General features: G+C 36.1%; 1 protein-coding gene across 7 annotated transcripts in view; it reads left to right on the forward strand.

The window, feature by feature from the left end:
- FGFR1OP2 (FGFR1 oncogene partner 2) overlaps window positions 1–17757 on the forward strand; it is a 28985-nt gene extending 11228 nt beyond the window's left edge. For 2 of the 7 annotated variants that reach the window (XM_054526512.2, XM_054526513.2), the window contains 7 exons: window positions 300–374; window positions 5285–5433; window positions 7678–7795; window positions 8736–8878; window positions 11634–11747; window positions 14449–14562; window positions 15704–17757. In XM_054526512.2, the coding sequence (XP_054382487.1) occupies window positions 300–374; window positions 5285–5433; window positions 7678–7795; window positions 8736–8878; window positions 11634–11747; window positions 14449–14562; window positions 15704–15841 (851 nt within the window). In that variant the 3' untranslated portion in view covers window positions 15842–17757. 7 annotated transcript variants of the gene reach the window in all.
- Window positions 17758–22258: the final 4501 nt, after the last annotated feature.

The raw sequence follows: 22258 nt of genomic DNA on the forward strand, positions 1-22258 counted from the left end.
TATTCATAATGTAAACATACTAGAATATTTAAGAATATTGCCCGGCATGGTGGCATGCACCTATAGTCTCAGCTACTCAGGAGACTGAAGTGGAGGGTCTTTGGAGTCCAGGAGTTTCAGCCTGGGTGATGGCAAGACCTCATCTCTAAAAATAACTAAACTTAAAAAAAAATAATAAATATTTCTAAACCACAGAGAGACGCAACTCCATAAAATCTTCTTAGAGATGTTCAGAAAGTTGTTTAGGAATGGTTTTAGTCCTTGATTCACCATAACAGTTTTTCTTTTTTTATTTTGAGATGGAGTTTCGCTTTTGTTGCCCAGGCTGGAGTGCAATGGCGCGATCTCAGCTCACTGCAACCTTCACCTCCCAGGTACAAGCGATTCTCCTGTCTTGGCCTCCCAAGTAGCTCGGATTACAGGCTTGCACCACCACGCCCTGCTAATTTTTTAAAATTTAGTAGAGATGGGGTTTCATCATGTTAGGCTGGTCGCGAACTCCTGACCTCAGGTGATCCACCCACCTCAGTCTCCCAAAGTGCTGGGATTACAGTGCGCAGTGTACAGTGTACAGTGTACAGGTACAACTGTACCACACCTGGCCTACAGTTTTTCCAGATTAATTTGTTTACAAATGAAGCATGAATTAACCAGTCTCCTGTGCTATCCAGGGTAAGTTTTCCCATTCGTGTTTAATATTGTGGCCATTTTTTTCTACTTAAATGAAATGTTTCATGGAGTAGTATCTGTTTGAGGTTTTGTTTTGTTTGAGATGGAGTTTTGCTCTTGTTGCCCAGGCTGGAGTGCGATGACGTGATCTCAGCTCACTGCAACCTCCGCCTCCTGGGTTCAAGCGATTCTCCTGTCTCAGCTTCCCGAGTAGCTGGGATTACAGGCGCATGCCACCACACCCAGCTAATTTTTGTATTTTTAGTAGAGATGAGGTTTCATCATATTGGTCAGGCTGGTCTCGAACTCCTGACCTCAGGTGATCCATCTGCCCCAGCCTCCCAAAGTACTGGGATTACAGAAGTGAGCCACCATGCCCGGCCCTGTTTGAGGTGTTATGTGGTACTATCAAGTAGCCATTCTGATTGTGTCAGTTTTTATCTTCATGGATCTTACAACTTGATGGTCACAATGGTTCTTTTGAAATTTGACAGGCCAAATTTTGTGTATCTGTCATGGAGTCTTTTAACTTCTTCATGGGTTTATTTTACAGTTTCATATGAGGCCTTTGCATAAGGACATTTAGTCAAAGCATCCCGCTTATAGTAATGAACTTTAAGGTATTTCTGTGGTATCTACAATATTGTTTCTACCTTTATGATAGCAGTTATATTAGGCAGCTACCATCAAGCTATCAAGTACTTAATGTATTCGTTGTTTTTTGTTTTGTTTTTTGTTTTTTGAGACAGAGTCTCATTCTGTCACCCAGGCTGGAGGTGCAGTGGCGCAGTCTCGGCTCACTGCAAACTCCCCCTCCCGGGTTCACGCTGTTCTCCTGCCTCAGCCTCCCACGTAGCTGGGACTACAGGCACATGCCATCACAACCAGCTAATTTCTTTTTTGTATTTTTATTAGAGACAGGGTTTCACTGTGTTAGCCAGGATGGTCTCGATCTCCTGACCTCGTGATCCGCCTGCCTCAGCCTCCCAAAGTGCTGGGATTACAGGCATGAGCCACTGCACCTGGCCTGTATTCGTTGTTTTTTAAAGGATATCTGAGGAACCTCTTTTCTTTGCAGCATTTCAGAGAAGTGGATTATTCTAAAAGCATATCACCTATTCATGTATGTATTTACTTTCAGTAAGTTGCTCCATCTTAGTGGACCACAGTTAAGTCATTTGATCGGTCTGGCTTCTGGTAAGAAATTGAATTTTATCACAGTGACTGATGTACCTGTTGCATATCAAGCCCCATACTGGTGATTTTTGTTTTTAAGATAAAACCCATTAACAAACAGTAAAGTCAGGATTTGGTACTAGAAAATTCAAAAGTTTTGTTTTGGACTTGAATACTTCTTGAGTTATGGAATCACAATCATGAGATTTTCCTTGCAATAGGCAAAGGTTGCTGGATTAATACTGTTACACCGGTGAATGGTAATATGAAAAAGAGAGAGTAGCAATATTTCATAATTACTCAAATGACAGAAATTTTGGATGGTTACCTTTAGCAATAGGGATTTACTATGCATGGTAACATGAGGTTTAAAGACCTAGAATAACCTCTGAAGATGCTTTGATTAATTCAGTTGAGGTTTATAATTGCTCTGAGGCAGGGAAGCTAAACCTTAGCTGCTGAATTAAGGTATACGATTTCTTTTTTTTTCTTTTTTTTTTTGAGATGGAACCTCACTCTGAGGCCCAGGCTGGAGTACAGTGGTACTATGGCTCACTGCAACCTCCACCTACCAGGTTTAAGTGATTCTCCTGCCTCAGCCTCCCAAATAGCCGGGATTACAGGCGCCCCCCCCGCCCCACACCAAGCCTGGCTAATTTTTGTATTTATTTATTTAGTTAGTTATTAAGACAGCCTGTTGCCCAGGCTGTAGTGCAGTGGTGCAATTTTGGCTCACTACAACCTCTGCCTCCCAAGTTCAAGCAATTCTCTTGCCTCAGCCTCCTGAGCAGCTGGGATTACAGGTGTGTGCCACCACGTGGGGCCAGCTAATTTTTGTATTTTTAGTAGAGACGGCGTTTCACCATGTTGGGCAGGCTGGTCTCGAACTCCTGACTTCAAGTGATCTGCCCTCCTCAACCTCCCAAAGTGCTGAGATTACAGGCATGAGCCACTGCGCCCAGCCCAAGGTATACAATATAATAGGCAGTGGGGTTTTGATGTGTTGTTAATACTCCCAGGACACAGGGTAATATTTTTGTACTCAAAAAGATTTATGATTATGTAGGAAGACTGTCTAGACTGAGGGCTGTTTAGCTATCTGATCATATATAGGACCTTACTGCATTTTATTTGGAAACAGATCCTATCTATTGCATTTGTAGATGTTATGTTTTAGTGTATAAAGAAGGGTTCTTCTTATAGTAGTCCCAGCAATATCATTTACAGATTAGAACTGTTAGAGAGTTCTATTACTTGAGTTCTATTAAACCATTTTCTTTCAAATCTTCTACAGTTTGTTGTAGAGTTTCAAATTTGTCTTTTATTACTTTCACCATCTGTTACAAACTATTATTTTTACTATAAAACCAATTTTTTTGGTTATTTCATTTTTCTAAGTACGAGTCAGTGCCCGTCCTTTTTTTTTTTTAATTTTGCTTTACAGACAGCTTTAAAAGTTTACTCAGAAGGATCCGATGTTCTATAGTAATGGGATTAATGGGAGTTATAGTGATGTCCATCTAACCCATTTATGTTAACTTTCTTAATAAATAAGAAAGTTGTCTGTCTACAATTTTAGATAATTCCCTTTGGAAATTTAGAGGAAGTACAGGGTATTGTTGGGCGCTAATGCCTCTCTCAGAACAGCATCTTTGGATAGATTTTGGGTAGTTGTCCTTTTCCAGTATCAGACAATATTGGTTCCTTTAATGGCCCTTTTACTGCTCATATTTTCAAGTATCCTTATCTAAACCTCCTGAATCTTACAAGACAAATCTTGGGGTTGTTTTCTCTAGAGAGCCAGAAGTTATATTAATGTCCAGCTTGTTTACTTCTTAAGGCTCTCCGGAAATGTCTGGTCATATATTGGACATTTTCTAAATTGGCGATTTAAATAACAGGAGAAAGTCTTCTGAAATTGCCTGATGTGTTTTATGAAATATTTTATACTGTTTAGTTATTTAAATCTTCTCTTTGCTACTTGTTGCTTTTTTTTTTTTTTTTGTATTGGAGGGGGATAATCCTTAATTGAACTAGTTGGTACAGATCTGTAGTCCAGGGCAGTGGTATATAACAAAGTCCTGAATTCTGTGGCAAATTGCTGTTTTACTAAAGTTGATGAAAATCTTTGTTTATAACCCTTCACTTGGATCTACACCAAAGTTTTAATTTAACTTCTGTAGACGTGGCTTCTGGCCTGGTAACTTAGTGTGATTTTATTTTTTGAGAAAACCCTGAAGAAAGGATGGCTTATATTGAAAGGTAAAACCTAGTAGAAAGATAAAAGATTTCGGCCAGGCGCGGTGGCTCAAACGTGTAATCCCAGTGCTTTGGGAGGCCAAGGCGGGCCGATCATGAGGTCGGGAGATCGAGACCATCCTGGCTAACACAGTGAAACCCCCGTCTCTACTAAAAATACAAAAAAATTAGCCGGGCGTGGTGGCAGGTGCCTGTAGTCCCAGCTACTCAGGAGGCTGAGGCAGGAAAATGGCGTGAACCTGGGAGGCAGAGCTTGCAGTGAGCCGAGATCACGCCACTGCACTCCAGCCAGCCTGGGCGACAGAGCGAGACTCTGTCTCAAAAAAAAAAAAAAAAAAAAGGAAGATAAAAGATTTCAAGGAGGGTAAGTTTCAGGAGAAACTTGAAGTTTTGGAAAGAGACTGTTTAAAGTTATTAAAATTTTGTTTGAGGTTTCTACATACCAGTTGAAGAAGCTGACAATTGACTGTTTCATGTTTTGTCTCATATTTTTTTCAGCTACTGTTAAACATATATACTTACTGATTTTAGCATATCGGAAGTTTCCTGTAATTACCAGTTTTGTCCTAAGTCAAAACTTTTTTTTGCACTTTAAGGAAGATGCAAGAGTTAGAATTATAATGCAACTTTATGTAAGAAGCAGAAGTTCTTCCAAGAGGAGGTTGAGACTTTGATGTAGCATGACACATTGAGGCCACTTTGGCTGGTCAGCAGTGTTTGTGAACAGTGTATCAAGTCCCCTGACCAAGCAGAGGTTAGGAAGCATTCTTATAGTCAAAGTTTTTAGACAGTCATTGACCCCAGAATACTGACCAGTAAACCAAATGATCTTCCTCAAAAGTGACAAGATAGGGGAATGCCCTCATAAAGAGCAAATTTCTATATAACATTATATTCATTGGACATGTACTTTTTCCCCACTGTATATTTAGAGTGTTTTAAATACGTTCTAGTTTTGTGTGCAAATCTTTTAACTGTGTTCTAATTTTTTCGTAACAGTATAAATTTACTTTCAAGTTTGTAGTATCCTAACAAGCAAAACCACAGTGTTCTTAGGTGTTTTTTCCTCCCTGGACAGTGAACAATACTGTAACAAATGTGGCTTAAGAAGCATATCTCTGTTGACATGAAACTAAAAAGATATGTTGACTTTGAGTCTTGATTTTAATTTTAATTATAGATACATCGTTAGAAATGAGTTGCACAATTGAGAAGGCACTTGCTGATGCTAAAGCTCTTGTTGAAAGATTAAGAGATCATGACGATGCAGCAGAATCTCTGATTGAGCAAACCACAGCTCTCAACAAGCGAGTAGAAGCCATGAAACAGGTTTGATTTTTCTTTCTTGTTCATTCCATTTATCAGAAGCAGTCATTGACATTTGTGTATTGCTGGCTAATTAGTGTCTAATTTTTTTCAACATTCTCTAAAATTTTTAAGTAGCTTGACTTGTGTGTTTCAGGTTTACTTTAATTTTGTCGTGTTCAGGTGATATACCTAGACATATATTTCTAAACCCTAGATTTGATCACTTATTTTGCTGACAGAGTTGCATATTCGAGTTTAGAAAATAAATGAATTTGTTAGGTTTAGAAACATTTGACAAAGACCAGATAATACCTTTTACTAATGTTGGTACACATTTTGTTCTGTCTTGTATAATGTAGAAATGTTCATATTTTTCTTTATAAAAGTACTTAGGTGATGCTGTTTAACAACAAAATAGCTTTTGAAAATGATGCAAGGTAATATGTGATTTATACTCTGTGCAGTTATTGTACCCATACTTGTTACCTTATTTTTCATTCAATAGTACCAATTAAAGAATACATGAGGGCTTTCTTCTTGCTATTTTTACTATTGTATAACAGAATATTCCCATGGGCCACGAGTTTAGACACTATTTTAACCTTCTTCTGATAAAAATTTTCAAGTCGTTTAAGAAAATTATAAAATCTCTGACATTATGATGGAAATCAGAGGGGGAAAATGTATATTCACAGCCAAATCTCATCTATTTTGTAAAAGGAAGCAATTCTGGGATAGTATTTTTAACAAAGCTATTGGAAATAGTGGAGTAAGTTTAGTTATTTGGTTTTACAACTGTGTTGCCCTAAACAGATTTACCTGCATCCCTAACCAACTGTCCAGCTAGACTGAGGCACTTCAGTGAACATGTATCTGGTATTGAGTTGTTAAAAAAGGAGTTTGACATCTGAAGTTAAGAACCAGGAGTGTTATAATGAATATATTACTAAGTGTCTCATGAGAATGCCTTGAAAATAAATGAGTGCAATTTTAAAATAAGATTCTCATTTTCTTAATGGAAAGTCTTTTTGCATTTCTTTTGTACATGTTCTATTAAGATATTCACATACCATAAAATTTACTTTTTTGAAGGATACAGTTCATTGGATTTTAGTACACATTTGCAGGTTGTGCAGTATAACCACTATCTGATTCCAGAACATTTTCATCACCACAAAACCTTACATCCATCAGTGGTCTCTCTCTAGTTTCCCCTTTCCTCAGTCTCTGGCAACCACTAATATTTCTATCTCTTTGAGTTTGCCTATTCTGGACATTTCATATAAATGGAATGATAAAATATGCAGCTTTTTGTGATTGGCTTCTTAACATAATGTTTTTAAGGTTCATCTATGTTATAGCATATATCAGTACTTCATTCCTGTTTATTGCCAAATAATATTGCGTTGTAGGGATACAGCACATTGTGCTTATCCATTCATCAGCTGATAGGCATTTGGATTATTTTACTTTTTTGGCTGGTAAGAATATATGCTGCTATGAATATTTGTGTACAAGTTTCTGTGTGGACATATGTTTTCAGTTTTCTTGGGTATATATGTAGAAGTAGAATGGATGGGTCATATAATAACTCTGTTAAAATTTTTTGAGGATCTGCCACATTGTTTCCCAAAGCAGCTATGCCAAGCTTGTCCGACCTGTGACTTGCTGGCTGCATATGGCCCAGGATGGCTTTGAATGTGGCCCAGCACAAATTCACAAACTTTCTTAAAACATTATGATATTTTTTTTAAAAAAAAAAAAAAGCTCATCAACTATCGTTAGCATTAGTGTATTTTATGTGCGGCCTGACAATTCTTCTTCCTATGTGCCCAGGGAAGCCAAAAGATTGGACACCCCTGAGCTACATCATTTTACATTCCATCAACAATGTATGGAAGGTTGCAGTTTCTTCACATCCTCTCCAACAGTTGTTATTGTCTTTTTCATTATAATCATCCTCGTGGGATATATTGAATTGCATTCTTCTAATGACTAGTTATGTTAATTAAGCATCTTTTCATGTGCTTATTGTCCATTTGTATATCTTCTTTAGATAAATGTTTATTCAAACCCTTTGCCACTTTTAAAAATGGGGTTATTTTCATTTTATTGTTGAGTTGTAAGAGTTCTTTATATATTCTGGATACTAAGCTCTTACCAGATTTTTTTATATGTATATTTCAGATATATTTATATTTATATATCAGATATATATATATATTTGCAGGTATTTTCATCCCACATGTTTTTTTCCCCCATTAGTATCAGGAAGAAATTCAAGAACTTAATGAAGTTGCGAGACATCGGCCACGGTCCACATTAGTTATGGGAATCCAGCAAGAAAACAGACAAATCAGAGAATTGCAACAAGAAAACAAAGGCAAGATACGTTACTTTTTGACATTAATCCCATTTCTAGTCTATATTCCTAAATCATATTTATTGCTCTTTATCCTGTCCCACATATGAACATTTGCCTGCTTGACATCCTCTTAGATTCTCACCCTCAATATCCAGTTAGCACTGCTGTTGTTAGCTATGAAATAACCCAGCTTCATTCTCTGCAGTCCCCACTGCATTGGCCCCCAGATTAGATGCTCAGTCTCTTGCCTGAAATGTCCAAACTGATCTCCCTGATTCCAGTCTCTTCCCCCTTCCAATCTGTCTTCAACATAACCATCAGATTGATATTTCAAAAATCAGTCTGGTCATGTAATTCTTTTGCTGAAGAACTTTCATTATATACTTATTACCTTTTACAGGGACCCTAAAAATCAATTCCCAGCCTTTTTTTTAATCTTCTTCCCACAGCTTTCTTCACCGTGAACTCTTTGCTCTTGCCAACACCAATCACTTCCTAAACACATCTGTTTTCATGCCTGCCTGCTTAGAAGGTCCATTCCTTCACTTTTCAACTGAGGGAACTCACACTGTACTTCTACAAAGCTTCCACCAGTTTCTTCCCACAGACATCTCTTAAATCTATTTAACTAACACTCCACTCTGCACCTACCACATGCTTGTTTTCTCTACTAGACTCTTGAGGTCTGTGGCCCTTTGGTATTAATATAGAGGGAGCCTTGGCTGATATTAATTGCTGTTTAGTACATCTTTGTTGAAATGATTCTCAGAAAACAAGCTTAAAATATTCAAAAAACTAATACAGGACTTCGTTTGGTGTCTCTTATTGTTATATGGCTAGATTTTTGTGCATTGTGTTTTCTTTTTAAAATGTCCTGTTCATAAGTTGCTTAGTGGAAGAGAATATTTTACGTACTTTTAATTCAAGTTGGAATAAAATACAATATTATTCTTGATAGAATTGCGTACATCTCTGGAAGAACATCAGTCAGCCTTGGAACTTATAATGAGCAAGTATCGAGAACAAATGTTTAGATTGCTAATGGCTAGCAAAAAGGATGATCCGGGTATAATAATGAAGTTAAAAGAGCAGCACTCCAAGGTAATCCATTCTATAAATGTGACCTGAAATGGAAAAGAGAGACGATTGATTATCCTGTGTTCAGATTTTTTTTGTAAATGGCATTTTAACATGATGTTGAATGTTTCATCTTTTTAATTGACATTTTCTCCTTTTTCTTATTTTTCCATTTCTTGCTTGTTATATATATCATTTTCTGTTTGATTTATAACTCTCACTGTTTCTTAGAAACTTTAATTTGTACGTTGAAAAATAAATTTTATTTTGGATATAAAGGTAAGTCTGTTCTATTCAACATTATTTTTGTAGGGCTATATGCTTTTAAGAAATATTTCTTAAAAGGCTGGGCATGGTGGCTTACGCCTATAATCCCAGCACTTTGGGAGGCCAAGGCAGGAGGATCGCTTGAGGCCAGAAGTTCAAGACCAGCCTGGGCAACATAGCATGACTCCATCTCTTCAAAAAGTAAAAAAATTAGCCGGGTGTGGTAGCACATGCCTGCAGTCCTAGCTTCTCAGGAGGCTGAGTTGAATAGACCACTTCAGCTCAGGAGTTTGAGGTTACAGTAAGCTACGATCATGCCATTGCACTCCCATCTAGACAACGGAGTGAGACCCTGTCTCTTAAAAAACAGAAATTTTTTTAAGAAATATTTTTTCTAATAAATTTGTGTATTGGCTTCTCTTGCAAAAACAAAAAATAATGGAAACCTTTTTTAAAATCTGAAAGCAGTTTAATGTAGATTTTTCTTAAGACTATTTTCTGAATAAGGCTAATTCATCCAGACTATAGATGATCTTGTTTATTATAATGGAAAAAACATGGGGTTGAGGAGAAGAACCAACATAGTAAAATTTTGCTCCCTTGCCCCAGTATTATATACCAATTGACATCATTTTTTAGAAACAAAGCTGAAGTAGTTAGAAATTAGTGTTTTACCTGCTGTTCATCCCTTTGTCATCTCTGTGTCTAGTCACTTTGGTATGTCCCCATATTTTATGGCATATTTTATGGCAACTGCTATGACGACAAGTAGAATAATCCTTTCTCACTTATATTTATTTTAAACTGAATTTTAGTTGCTGATATGAAATAAAAATATTAAACTAGACTGTGGAAACTAGACTGTTACCTGTATTAGATAATGGTGAGCTGACTATTATTATTACCAATATTATTTAAGAAATAGTGATTATGAGCCTTCTTTTCCCCGTTTGTTACAACAGAAATAGGAAAGGACATATTTTTATATTTCTCTATTATTGAAACACATTTTAGATTCTTTAAAATACTTCTTCCATTTTGGTGCTTGTAGGTGTTTTTAACTTACTAGTAATTAATTCTATTAGAATTAAATACCTGTCAAATAGCTCTTTATATGCCTTTATATATTAGAAAACCTAATGATAGGTACCTCTTGTGTCAACCAGTATAATAATAAATTAAATTAAAAATTTGTGTTTAATGTTTTCTAATTATGCTATTCATCTCCTAATCAAATGGCAATCCATGGATGTTTTAAGTGGTGATCTTTTGAATACAAAATGTAACTATTGTTAATGAGACCATTCTAAAATCATTTAAATTTAAAGGTATAATAATAACTATAGTAACTAAGACTTTTTTAAAGGCACTAAAAGAAGTTGACTTAATATTATTTGTAAGATAAATGTAATCTTGAGAATTTCTAAAAGGTTTGTATGTTTTATAACCTAAAAATAAAATGTTAAAGATTTAAAGGGAAGAATACCATTACAAAAAAAGTGCTTAGAATAAGATAACTACAGCTTGCAGGTCCCATCTGGTAGCAACTACGACAGAAGCAAATGTTTTCTAAAATATATCAGATTTTACTATTCACCAGAGCTGGTTTATTAATTAGTAAGGTTAAACATTTCCTAAGATAGCTGTAAGCCATCCTTTTTTATTATGTAGATTGAATTCTTCATCTGAGTTCAGATGATCCTTGCCTCCCATGAAATGACTATTCAGTTATTTGTTATTAATTCTCACTAATACATATTAATGTTTGTGATTTTGATTTTTCCCAAAAAGGAGACACTTCGACTTAATTAAACAAACATTAATACTGGCACTTGTTTAGTTATGGGTAATAGATGAATGTACAAGCTTGCAGTATAGTGGGAGATACAGACACAAACATAACAATCTACTATAAGGTAGGGCGTGATGAATCCCAAAGTAGAGAGATGAATTGTTACTGGAACGCTAGAGGGAGCAATATTAACTGTCATAAGGAAAATCTGGAAAGGTATCAAGGAAGGGAAGAAAGTCTGTCTCAGTCCAGCCTTGAATTAATTATGGGCAGGTAGGTAAACAAGCAGAAGTGGGTGGGCAGAGAAACTTGTATAATAAAAGCACAAAAAGTATGGTATTCTAGGGTGTGTTTAGGTACTAGTGCTCTGATATGCCTAAACACAAAAGTAATTTTACAACACTTTTAGAGCTAAGAAACAGAGTTACACATAACAGCATTTTGGATTGGAGTAAGGGATCCTTTTGAGACTGTTATAATACAGAACTTTGCCCTTACCTACAAGTTTTTGAGCACATACTTAAAAAATCAGTAGAAAGTTTGAGAGCTCATTTTTACCCAAATACTAATTTTCATGTTATTTTTGAACAGATGCCTTTTTGGAAATCTTAAAAAAGCAAACATTTCAAACAGTTGGCTAACACGCATGAACTAACACTCATTCAGTTTTTAAATTACGGATGATATCCGTATTAACATTATAATGACTCTGTACTACAGATTGACATGGTACATCGTAACAAGTCCGAAGGATTCTTCCTTGATGCATCTCGACACATCCTTGAAGCACCTCAACATGGACTGGAGAGAAGGCACTTGGAAGCAAATCAGAATGTACACTAAATAAACAGTCAACTTTTGGGGTGTGGATGGAAGGGCGGGTCCATTTTAAAAGTTCTTTTACATTGAATTTCCCTCCCAGATTAGATCAGCAAATAAATGAAATTTATTAAAAGAATGTTGTGTCTTTAATAGCCATGCTGTTCAGTGTAGAAACTTTAAATCTCTCATTCATTTTCTGTGTATTGTATCATGTACAGCCCGTTAGATATTTGCAGTTTTATAGATTATTCAGTCCAACGCTTTATTTATTTGCTCTTGTTAGTTGTTGCTGTAAAACAGTCATTTCCTTTCTGGACATCAAAGATATTTTCTTGGCATTAATTTTAACCTGATTTCATAAGGTCAAAGTATTAAATGTTTTAATTCAGATTGTGGATAGTTTGTAGTCCTTTGATTTTGCAAATGAAATTAAAATGCCTTTGTTTAGATGTTAGGATTAAGTATAGTAGTGCTGTCTCCATTGTGTCTTAACTTTTTTTTTAACTCACTTGTGGCAGGTCTTTATTGAATAAAGGAGGAATAAACCTAGACAGGGAGTTAGAAATGAAAGACATTTCAGGACAGTTCAAGGGTTATGTTGGTGACACTTCTTGTCTTCCAGACAGTTTTGAAAGCACAGATCTTGCCTCTTGTGCTTGTTAAAAAATCTGTGATACTTCTCTGAAGATTTTATAGTTAAATAAGTGAACCATTACCCTGGCCTTTTATAAAAGTGCTGTCCTATTTGAAGTATTGGGTTTTTTCTCATGATGAGCTTTGTTAGACTTGGTACTGAAAAAATCAGTAGTTTTTTTCCTTCTATTTTAAAGGCAAAGAAATACTTGCTTCAGCCAGGCGTGGTGGCTCATGCCTATAATTGGGAGGCTGAGGTGGGTGGATCACCTGACGTCAGGAATTGGAGACCAGCCTGGCCAACATGGTGAAACCTCATCTCTACTAAAAATACAAAAAGTTAGCCAGGCGTGATAGCGGGTGCCTGTAATCCCAGCTGCTCGGGAGGCTGAAGCAAGAGAATTGTTTGAACCTGGGAGTGGGAGGTTGCAGTGAGCCGAGGTCATGCCATTGCACTCCAGCCTGGCCAACAAAAGCGAGACTCTGTCTCAAAAGAAATACTTGCTTTCTGTGTAGTTTTTTAACTTAGGTCAGTGCCATAGGACTGACCAAATTATAAATTGAGGATGCTGTTGGTATTCAAAGTTTTTACTCATTACCCTTAGTTTGCTGCTGCAATGATCTGTACTTAACCTGCTTTTACATATTATGCTTCCTTGACAATGGGAGGAATTTTAATGGTTAACTTGCAGAATATGACAGATATTTGTCTTAATATCATTCTTCCTACCATAATCTAATTCAAAACTATCCAGTAGAACTTTCTGAAATGATTGGAATGTTTTTTATCTGTGCTGTCCAGTGTGGAAGCCAGTAGCCACATGTGGCTGTTGAGCACTTGCAGTGTCACTAATGCACTTGAGGGACTGAATTGTTAATTTTTAAAAATGTACTGATTTTAATTAAGTTTAAATAACATTGTTTTGGACAGCACAGATTAGCATTTTAGAGTACCTTCTTGCTGAGTACTAGCAGTGTATATAGGTTTCCCCATTAAAAGGACCTACACATTTGTTGGTTAAGAGGTTATTAAATGTGGTTTGCCAAAGATACTCCTTTGTCATTTCTTCCAGCTTATTAGTTCCGTGGGTTTCTTGGAGTACTGTTAAATCCTTTTTACAAATACATATATACACAACTACTGAAGAGACTGTTTATTTGGGGAGTTATTCACTTTTATATTTAAGTCTTAGGCTTAATATAAAATATCTCTCAATTGCCGTGAATAATGGTCTATAGAAGCTGTTCATTGAGAAAATGATTATTCTCAAGTTTCTGTTGATTTTAAACCTTTTTTTGTCTGTCTCACTAGACTGTAAGCTTCTTCAGATCAGGGAACATGTCTTAACAGTCTTTGTATTCCTGTTTAGCATAGTACTGGCACATCATAGGTGTGCAAAATAAGAAAATGAGATTGGAAGAATTTGTGCTACTTGCTGCGCCTAACAAATGTGGATGTCTGTATTATACTGATACTATATTTTCAATAGTTAGCAAAGAAGGCCATTTAATATTTTAATACTGAAAAGCAGAATTGTGCTCATTTTATTCAATGCTTATCATATACCATACACTAGATAGTAGGTGGATGTAAAGATGCAGTCCAGCTCTCAGAGAGGATTATGACCTAGAAAAGGTTACAGATTGGATTGAGATAACTTTATAGGCCTGAACAATACAGAAAAGATTTCTAAATCATTGAAGACTTCAGAGAGGAAAAGAGATTGAATGCGTCGGCAATTTTTATCATTCCAGTTACTTTGAACAATAGTGTATGTAAGTGCAAAAAAAAGAAAAAGTTGCTGATCATTGCGATGAGAGGAATGTAAAGTATGAGTATTTTTCTTGCTGCTAGGTTTAGTTATATTGTGCTGCTTATTCTTAATTCTAGTCCTAACAAATCTGATTTCAAAAGCACATCTGTGGTCAACCAACTTCATTGTTAATATTTGTTTTATTCATATTAAGTGACAATGTAAGAATATACATGTTAAGTGGTACTGCAGATTTTATAAAAAGGAGAGGATCCAAAAATAAAAAAGTATTTTGCTGATTTCCAACTCCCATCCCTCTTTTTCAGGAACTGCAAGCACATGTTGACCAGATAACTGAAATGGCAGCAGTAATGAGGAAAGCCATTGAAATTGACGAGCAACAGGGTTGCAAGGAACAAGAACGAATATTTCAACTCGAAGTAAGTTTTACATTGCAAATATAGATGAAAACTGTCCATACAAAGATTTATGCCAGAAAATATATCCCATTTTTAAATATATATTTACTTTTCTTGGGTACTGGTAATGTTCTCCTGGATGCTATGTGGGCATATTATAAATAGCAAGACCATTTATGTGGTGATGCAAGAATCTAGGATTATTAGTAACTTACAATATACCAGTAATGTAGAAAATTGATGTTTCATTCTATATTGCTTATCTTATGAAGTGAATGTACTTCTTCAATTGAGTAATTTTTAAAATTTTGTTTATTCTATTAGAGATCATAGTGATACAGGGAAATTTTTTTTAATCCACAAATATTTAGGGGCACTCTTATTTTTCTGGGGATTCTAAAAACCTTTGTCTCATCTGTCCTTTATTTTGTGACAGTGAAAGTACCAGTCTCTGAGTAACTGAAATCAGTACAATAGACTTTTATGCTTTAAGAGCTTCATTTTGAAATCATGGTGGGGAACCTGCTTTAGACTACTAAAATTTAGAAAGTGAGACTGAAGACAAAGTAATAGAGAACAAATTATGAAAGGTTATTGTTAAATGTCTACAAATTTTTTTACCGTAACTAACCAAAAGGAGGCCAGAAAGCAAAGTTATTTACCAGTGCCAGATTTGGTCACTTACTTTCCTTCTTGAAAAATATCATCAGTTACCCCTACCCTGCTGCTCTCAAATGCCAATGAGCTAAACTTGTCCTGCATTCCATGCTATCATGGAAAGTAACAAAAATACTAAAAATTACTAAGAGATTATAGCCTATTCATTGGCTTTATGCGTTTATATAAAAATAAATCTAGATGTTATTTTCTTCATCTCTAATATGATTGTAAAATAAGGCAATTTCTGAGCTTCTATTTACAATTATAGCTGCTTAAGTAAGAAGGCTTTGCAGTGGTGGAAGATGTTGAACACGATTCCTAGCTGCATAAGTGTTCTTTAGATTCAAGTTGCCAACTGGATATATCATTGAGTAGATTAATGCCAATTACAGAACTTGCTTATTTGTTATACCTTCATGTTTAGTTTTTCCTAACATATGTTTGTGCTGTTGTAGCTACCTTGTAGATAGTGACTGCATCTTTGTTTTTGCTTGCCTTTTAGCAAGAAAACAAAGGCTTGAGAGAGATCCTTCAAATAACTCGAGAATCATTTTTGAACCTAAGGAAAGATGATGCGTCGGAAAGTACTTCTTTGTCAGCATTAGTGACCAACAGTGATTTGAGTCTAAGGAAGAACTGAAGAGTTTCTGAGTCTGTGAGCTTCTTACATGGCTCCAAATGGTCAAATAAGTGAATGAATGAATGGACAGAAAATTCAATCCTTTATTTTTTTCTTTGTAAATATGTACAGTGCACGGGCTGTGAGATAGCAACAAAAAAATGCATAGTTAATGGTCATAGACTTTATTCCAAAACATAATTGGAAAATAGAAACTGAGCCATTGCCAAATGGTAAAGAAATGAAAGGTTTTCACAGTGACTACTGAATATACCAAGAGCTTTTGGCAGTACTGCTGGCTTTCTGGGTGATTAATTAGGTAAACTTGAATATTCCCAATAAATGTTTGAGAATTCATAAAATTATACCAATTTAAAAATATAAATTTTTGCCACTGTTTTGTGAATGGAAGATTTGTACGCTAAATTTCATCTTTCCTATTCGGCGTCAAAGTTGATACAAAGTTTATGTACCATGAGACTTCTAGTGATTGCCTACTTTCACATTTATTTAAATTTTTGTGAAAGAAAATACAGTTTCAAAGGCTATAGGAATGTGTTATATGTTAAAGTAAATTAAACAGATAATTTAATTTTAGCAATTTACCATAACTGATACTTAGCTAACAATTGTCCATAACTTGTTTAAGTACAAGAAATACCATTTCAGGAATGAAAAAGAAGGAATACTACTTTCTAAGAAAGAAGATCTTATAATAGACATATTTAGTAGGTTAAACTACTCCTTTGAAAGAATAAGTTTTGGTTCAAAGTCAATAATGAAGATGAGATTTGTTTTTCTCTTCTCTGGCTGATTTTTAAGGATATTATGTAGTTCATTTAGTTAACAGAATTGAAATGTTTGATATAGCAAGATAGGTATGGTAATTTCAAAGTGAATTTGGAATTCCTCTGGCTCATAGAACCCTTTTTTTTTTTTCCTTTAAGTATTCTTGAGATACAAAAAAAATAAATTAATTAAAATTTCAAAAAAAAAATTCTGGATCTGTTTTTAAGCTCCATCTGGTCCTCATAACCTGCAAGATTTTTCTTAAAACCTTTCAGCTGAAAGTGGGGGTAGAGGTGGAGTAATCTGTGGATTTGTTTCTGTTGTCTTTTAAAATGTCAAATATATAATATGTAAATTTTTAAAAAACCACCAGATACAGAAATGTGCTTTAACATCAGTTGAAACCTAAATTTTCTTATGTTGTGGTGATTGTATTAAAAAGGGATAAAAGAAGTGTCAAACATGATTAAATACATTGTACTCATTTATATTGAATACATATTAAAATTAAGACAAATGGAAAATTATACTTTGAGTATATAATTTGTCAAATATTACTTTATATGGTAATTTTATGTATAATTTCATATATTGGTAAAATTCAAAACTACACTTCAGAATTTTTTTATCTTAAGTTTGGGGCGAGTGGGGTGGATGAGACTGAATAGAAAAGGGCTAATGGCCCAAACATTATATAGATTTCTTTTTTTAGTCAGAGGCCTTATTTGATATTTTATAAATAAATGACAGTTTTTATTTTTAAACTTTTTATTGTTTTTGGGAAAGTGTTCCTTAATTTAATGACACATACATTCAGATACTTCTTATCCCTGCTAATAAAGAAAGGAAATCTATTTCAAGCTACACCATTGAGATTAAGTCTGAGGCAGTTCATTGAGGCAGCTCTACTATAAAAGATTACTTGATAAATATTTTTGTAAACAAGTTGGGTTAACTTATTCTTGGTCTTTTTGCTTGGATATGAATTTAAGGTCTTCATGTTTAAAGACATTTACTTTGTTATTTAGTGACACATTTCCATCCTATTTTTTTTTTTTGGTTGTTGTTAAACAGAACCTTAAGTTTATGTTGAGGTACGTACTGCATAGGAACCTATTTTATTATTAAAGATGAGTGATTAAAATTGGTATGGTCTCCAATTTAATTTGAAAAGTGCTTACCCTTATTCTTATATATGGTTTAATTTTAAGGTTTTTTGTCTCTTCTTACTGCAAAACTACCTAGCAGCGACCTCTATCTGTATTCCTTAGGAATTAGCAACTTCTTAGTGTGGATCCTGCAGAATTTCTTACCATTTGTAGTAGGTTGAATCATGTCCCCCAGAAGGTAAGTCTGAGTCCTAACTTGATACACCTGGGAAGGTAACCATATTTGGAAGTAGTCTTTACAGATGTGATTAGGGGATCTCATGATATAATTACCCTGGATTTTGGGTGGGCTCCAAACCCAGTGACTAGTGTCCTTACAATAAGAGAGGAGGAGATGTGAAACAGACATAGCCGCATGAGGACAGAGGCAATGAGTTACACAAGGACTGCTAGCCACCACCAGAAGCTGCAAGAGAGGCATGGAATGGGTTCTTCATGGCCTCCAGAAAGGACCAAGCCTGCTTGATTTCAGACTTCTGGCCTCCAGAACTGTGAGGAAATAAATTTCTGTTGTTTTCATTCACCCAGCCTGTGGTAATTTGTTAGAGTAACCCTAGGAAACTAAGACATCATCTATTATTTATCAGCTGTCAACTATATTTTTATTTTATATAAGAAAGTTCTTAAAAACCAATATATAACCTCACAATTTCTGCTCTAATTTTATATTCTTTAATATCAAGGTGACTTCTAAAATTTTATAGAAATAAATTGCTTCCCTGTAATCCCAGCACTTTGGGAGGCCGAAACGGGTGGATCAGTTGAGGTCAGGAGTTCGAGACCAGCCTAGCCAACATGGTAAACGCTGTCTCTACTAAAAATACAAAAAGTTAGCCAGGGATGGTGGTGGGTGCCTGTAATCTCAGCTACTTGGGAGGCTGAGGCAGGAGAATCGCTTGAACCTGGGAAGCAGAGGCCGAGATCTCGCCATTGCACTCCAGCCTGGGCAATAATAGCAAAACTCCATCTCAAAAAAAACCAAATTGCTTCAATGAAAAATGGACAATTGTAGATCCATAATTTTGGTGGTCACTACCTTTTTTCATTGTCAGAGTGAAATAGAATATTTTTTAGTAAAATACTGATGAAGATAATTTCTAATTGGAATTTGAGGAGACACTTTCCTTTTACCTCACTGGCTGCTCCTCAGTCTCCTTTGTTTCTTCTGACCTCTTGACATTAGAGCGCCACTGGGCTTAGTCCTTATACCTATTCTGTGCAGTATCTCTACTCACTGGTGATCTCACCCAGTCTCATGACTAAATACCACCTCTATGCTTGATGGTTCCTAAATTCACAGCTCCAGCATAGAACTCTGACCCCGGATTCATGCAGCTGTGACTGTCAAAGAGAAATTTTAAGCTTAAGATGTCCAAAGCCAAACTCCGAATCTCCCAGAACTTCTCCATACTCTTTCCCATCCTGCTTGATGACAACTCCATCCTTGCAGTTGCTAACGCCAAAAACCTTGGTGGCAACTTTGACTCCACTTTCTCATATCGTGCATCCTATTCATCAGCAAATCCTGTTGTTGGCTCTTCCTTCCAAACAGATGAGAATCCTTCCATTTCTCTCCTCCACTGCTACCCCTGGTCAAAGCTACATTATGGTAGTGTTAAAGTATACAAATTGGATTCAACCTAAATATCCTACAGTAGGGGAATAGTTAAGTATCAATATTCACTCAATACAGTTGATTACAGTCTATGGCTTGAAGATGCTAGCAACAGGAAGAAAAAAGTACCTAAATTTGCATTAAAAACCTTAACATAAATTACATATAGTTACAAATACGTAAAAATCAGATGCATACACGGAAATGTCCTGAAGCAAATAGCATCAGTATTCTTCCAGCTAATTGTACTGTTTGCATTAGCCAGTCAGTTTCTGATGCCTATAAATCAAGCATTTTGTAGCTACCATTACGGAGTTGTAATTTATTCATCAATTCCCCCAACTGATGGATATTTAGTTTGCAAAGTTTAATACAAATAATGCTGCAGTAAACATCCATATACATAACTTTATTTATTGTAATTTCTAGCGTGCAAACTCCCAGTAGTTTGTTAGGTCATGTTTTGTTATTTTTTTAATGAAAAAATAAATGTACACTGTTAAAAATCTTAGCATACTAAAAAATTTACAATTCAGAGTAAACCTCTTCCTACAACCTCTGTCTTTCCAGAGGTCATTATAAGTTTCTTGTGAATCAGAAAACCTGTTAACCAAAAAAAGTGACTGAGGCAAGTGTCTTAAATCAGTAGAGCCAAAGTTTAAAGACACGCCAGAGGAAAAACGCAAGTCACATGAGCATCTGTGACCTGAGCTTTCTAAAGAGGGTTTTGGAAACTCATTATTTAGGGGAGACAGCGAGGAGGGAAAAGGGAGAGGGGTTAGGCAGTGAGGCAAATGATTACATTCTTGTGAGGCTCTGATTAACACTCAGTAAATCTATGTTTCATATAAGATAAACTGAAAAAAGGGAGTAAAGACTTAATTATTCATCTGTCTCAGGGTAGGCAGAAGAGTGGTTGATTTTGTCTCATTCTTATTCTGTACCTGGGAAGATAAGCTTGTTATCAGCATTGTCAGTGTGAGATTTAACAAAACTTGGTTTTAAGAGTTAAACTTAGGTTGCAGACCCAAGGTTACAATTGGCATGTGTTGGTTTTATAGCTCTCTACAATGAGAAGGGGAGGCCTTGAGGCTTCTGTTAATAATACTCCCCCTCCCACACGGGACGTACTTGGTTTTGGCTACTCCTACTCAACCTCCAAGTTTCAGCTGGAATGTCACTTCCTCAAGGACTCCTTCCTTGGCATCCCACTTTCTAGCCCTATCCCATTATACATTTTCATTGCATATTATACATCTTGTGTAACTATTTTAGTATCTGTCTCACACTCCAGTCCCAGACAGCAAAGACCATGCCTGTGTTTTCCATCTTCCTAGCGCTCAAGGCAATGCCTGGCCAGGAACTCAACAAATATTTAATGAGTGAATGTGAGATCTAAGTCAAAGCCTCACTATCATATATATATAATTTTTATTATTTTTTTGAGAGAGTGTCTTGCTTTGTCGCCTAGGCTGGAGTGCAATAGTGCGATCTCAGTTCACTGCAGCCTCCGCCCCCCAGGTTCAAGTGATTCTTCCACCTCAGCCTCCCACATAGCTGACAGGTATGTGCCATCATGCCCGGCTCATTATTTTTATTATTATTATTTTTTTTTAGTAGAGATGGGGTTTCACCATGTTGGCCAGGCTGGTCTTGAACTCCTGACTTCAAGTGATCTGCCCACCTCGGCCTCTCAAAGTGCTGGGATTACAGGTGTGAGCCACCGCGTCACTCCTGTATAACAATTTTTTTAAAAATCTTAAGCTTGATCCAGACCTGCCAACCTCTCCAGTGTAATGATTACATGGTAGTCCCTAGGTAAGTCCAGAGTTCCCACTAACTTAAGCCCCTCTTTGTGTCAATTTCATAAAGAGTGGTCCTTGCAAATACAATGGCCAAATTGCTAAGAGGCATTTCAATCAACAGTCAGGGTAATGTGTATTCTTTCGACATAACAAAATACCACTGACTGAATGGCTTAAACAGAAAGAGTTTCTCACAGTTCTGGAGGCTGGAAGTCCACGATCAAGGTGCAGCAGGGATGGTTTCCTCTGCTTGCAGATGGCTCCCCTCTTGCTGCTCTTCACATAGTCTTTCCCCTGTGAGCGTATGCACCTGGTGTTTCTGTGTCCTAATCTCCCCTTCTTACAAAGACACTAGTCAGACTGAATTAGGACCCACCCTAATAGTCTCAATTTAATTTGAAACCTCTTTAAAGGCCCTGTCTCCAAATAAGGTCACATTCTGAGGTACTGGGTGTTAGGGCTTCAACATATAAATTTGTTTGGGGGGCACAGTTTAGTCTATCAGCAAACCACAGGTAGCTGCCCTCCCAACAAGGGCTGGGATGCAATGAGGGGCTGTGCCCTAGGGCAAGGCCCTGTTCTCAGAAAATTAGAGCCAAGAACTCTGGGTTTGAATGAATGTTACTAACAGGTATTAAGTACATCACCTAGGAGTGAACTTCAGACCAAGTTTCTACAGATGCTGCTGTGGAGATAGGGATATTGGAAATGTTAATTATGTACCAATCATTTGAAATAAATGGTCAATTACTTCAGAGAATTAACTTGGAAAAACATGCTTTCACTGTGTAAAATTAATAATTTTCAAAAAGAACGATCGTAGCAATATTTATATTAGAAACATCCTATCAATTCGTCAGCAGAAGAAAATAGAAAACACCTGGTTTTACATCTGCATCATGATGAGTGTAAAGCACATTTGGATAGGGAGTCAGGCATCCCAGTTTTGGTCTCAGCACTGTTAGTTGATAACTCTCTGACTTCATATCATTAACTTAAGAATTTCCTCAGGTATTAAAGAGGTCAGTGAACATGATCTCTAAAGTCCTTTGAAGGTTTA

Source organism: Pongo abelii, chromosome 10 (assembly GCF_028885655.2).
Source record: "Pongo abelii isolate AG06213 chromosome 10, NHGRI_mPonAbe1-v2.0_pri, whole genome shotgun sequence".
NCBI classification, from domain to species: Eukaryota; Metazoa; Chordata; class Mammalia; order Primates; family Hominidae; genus Pongo; species Pongo abelii.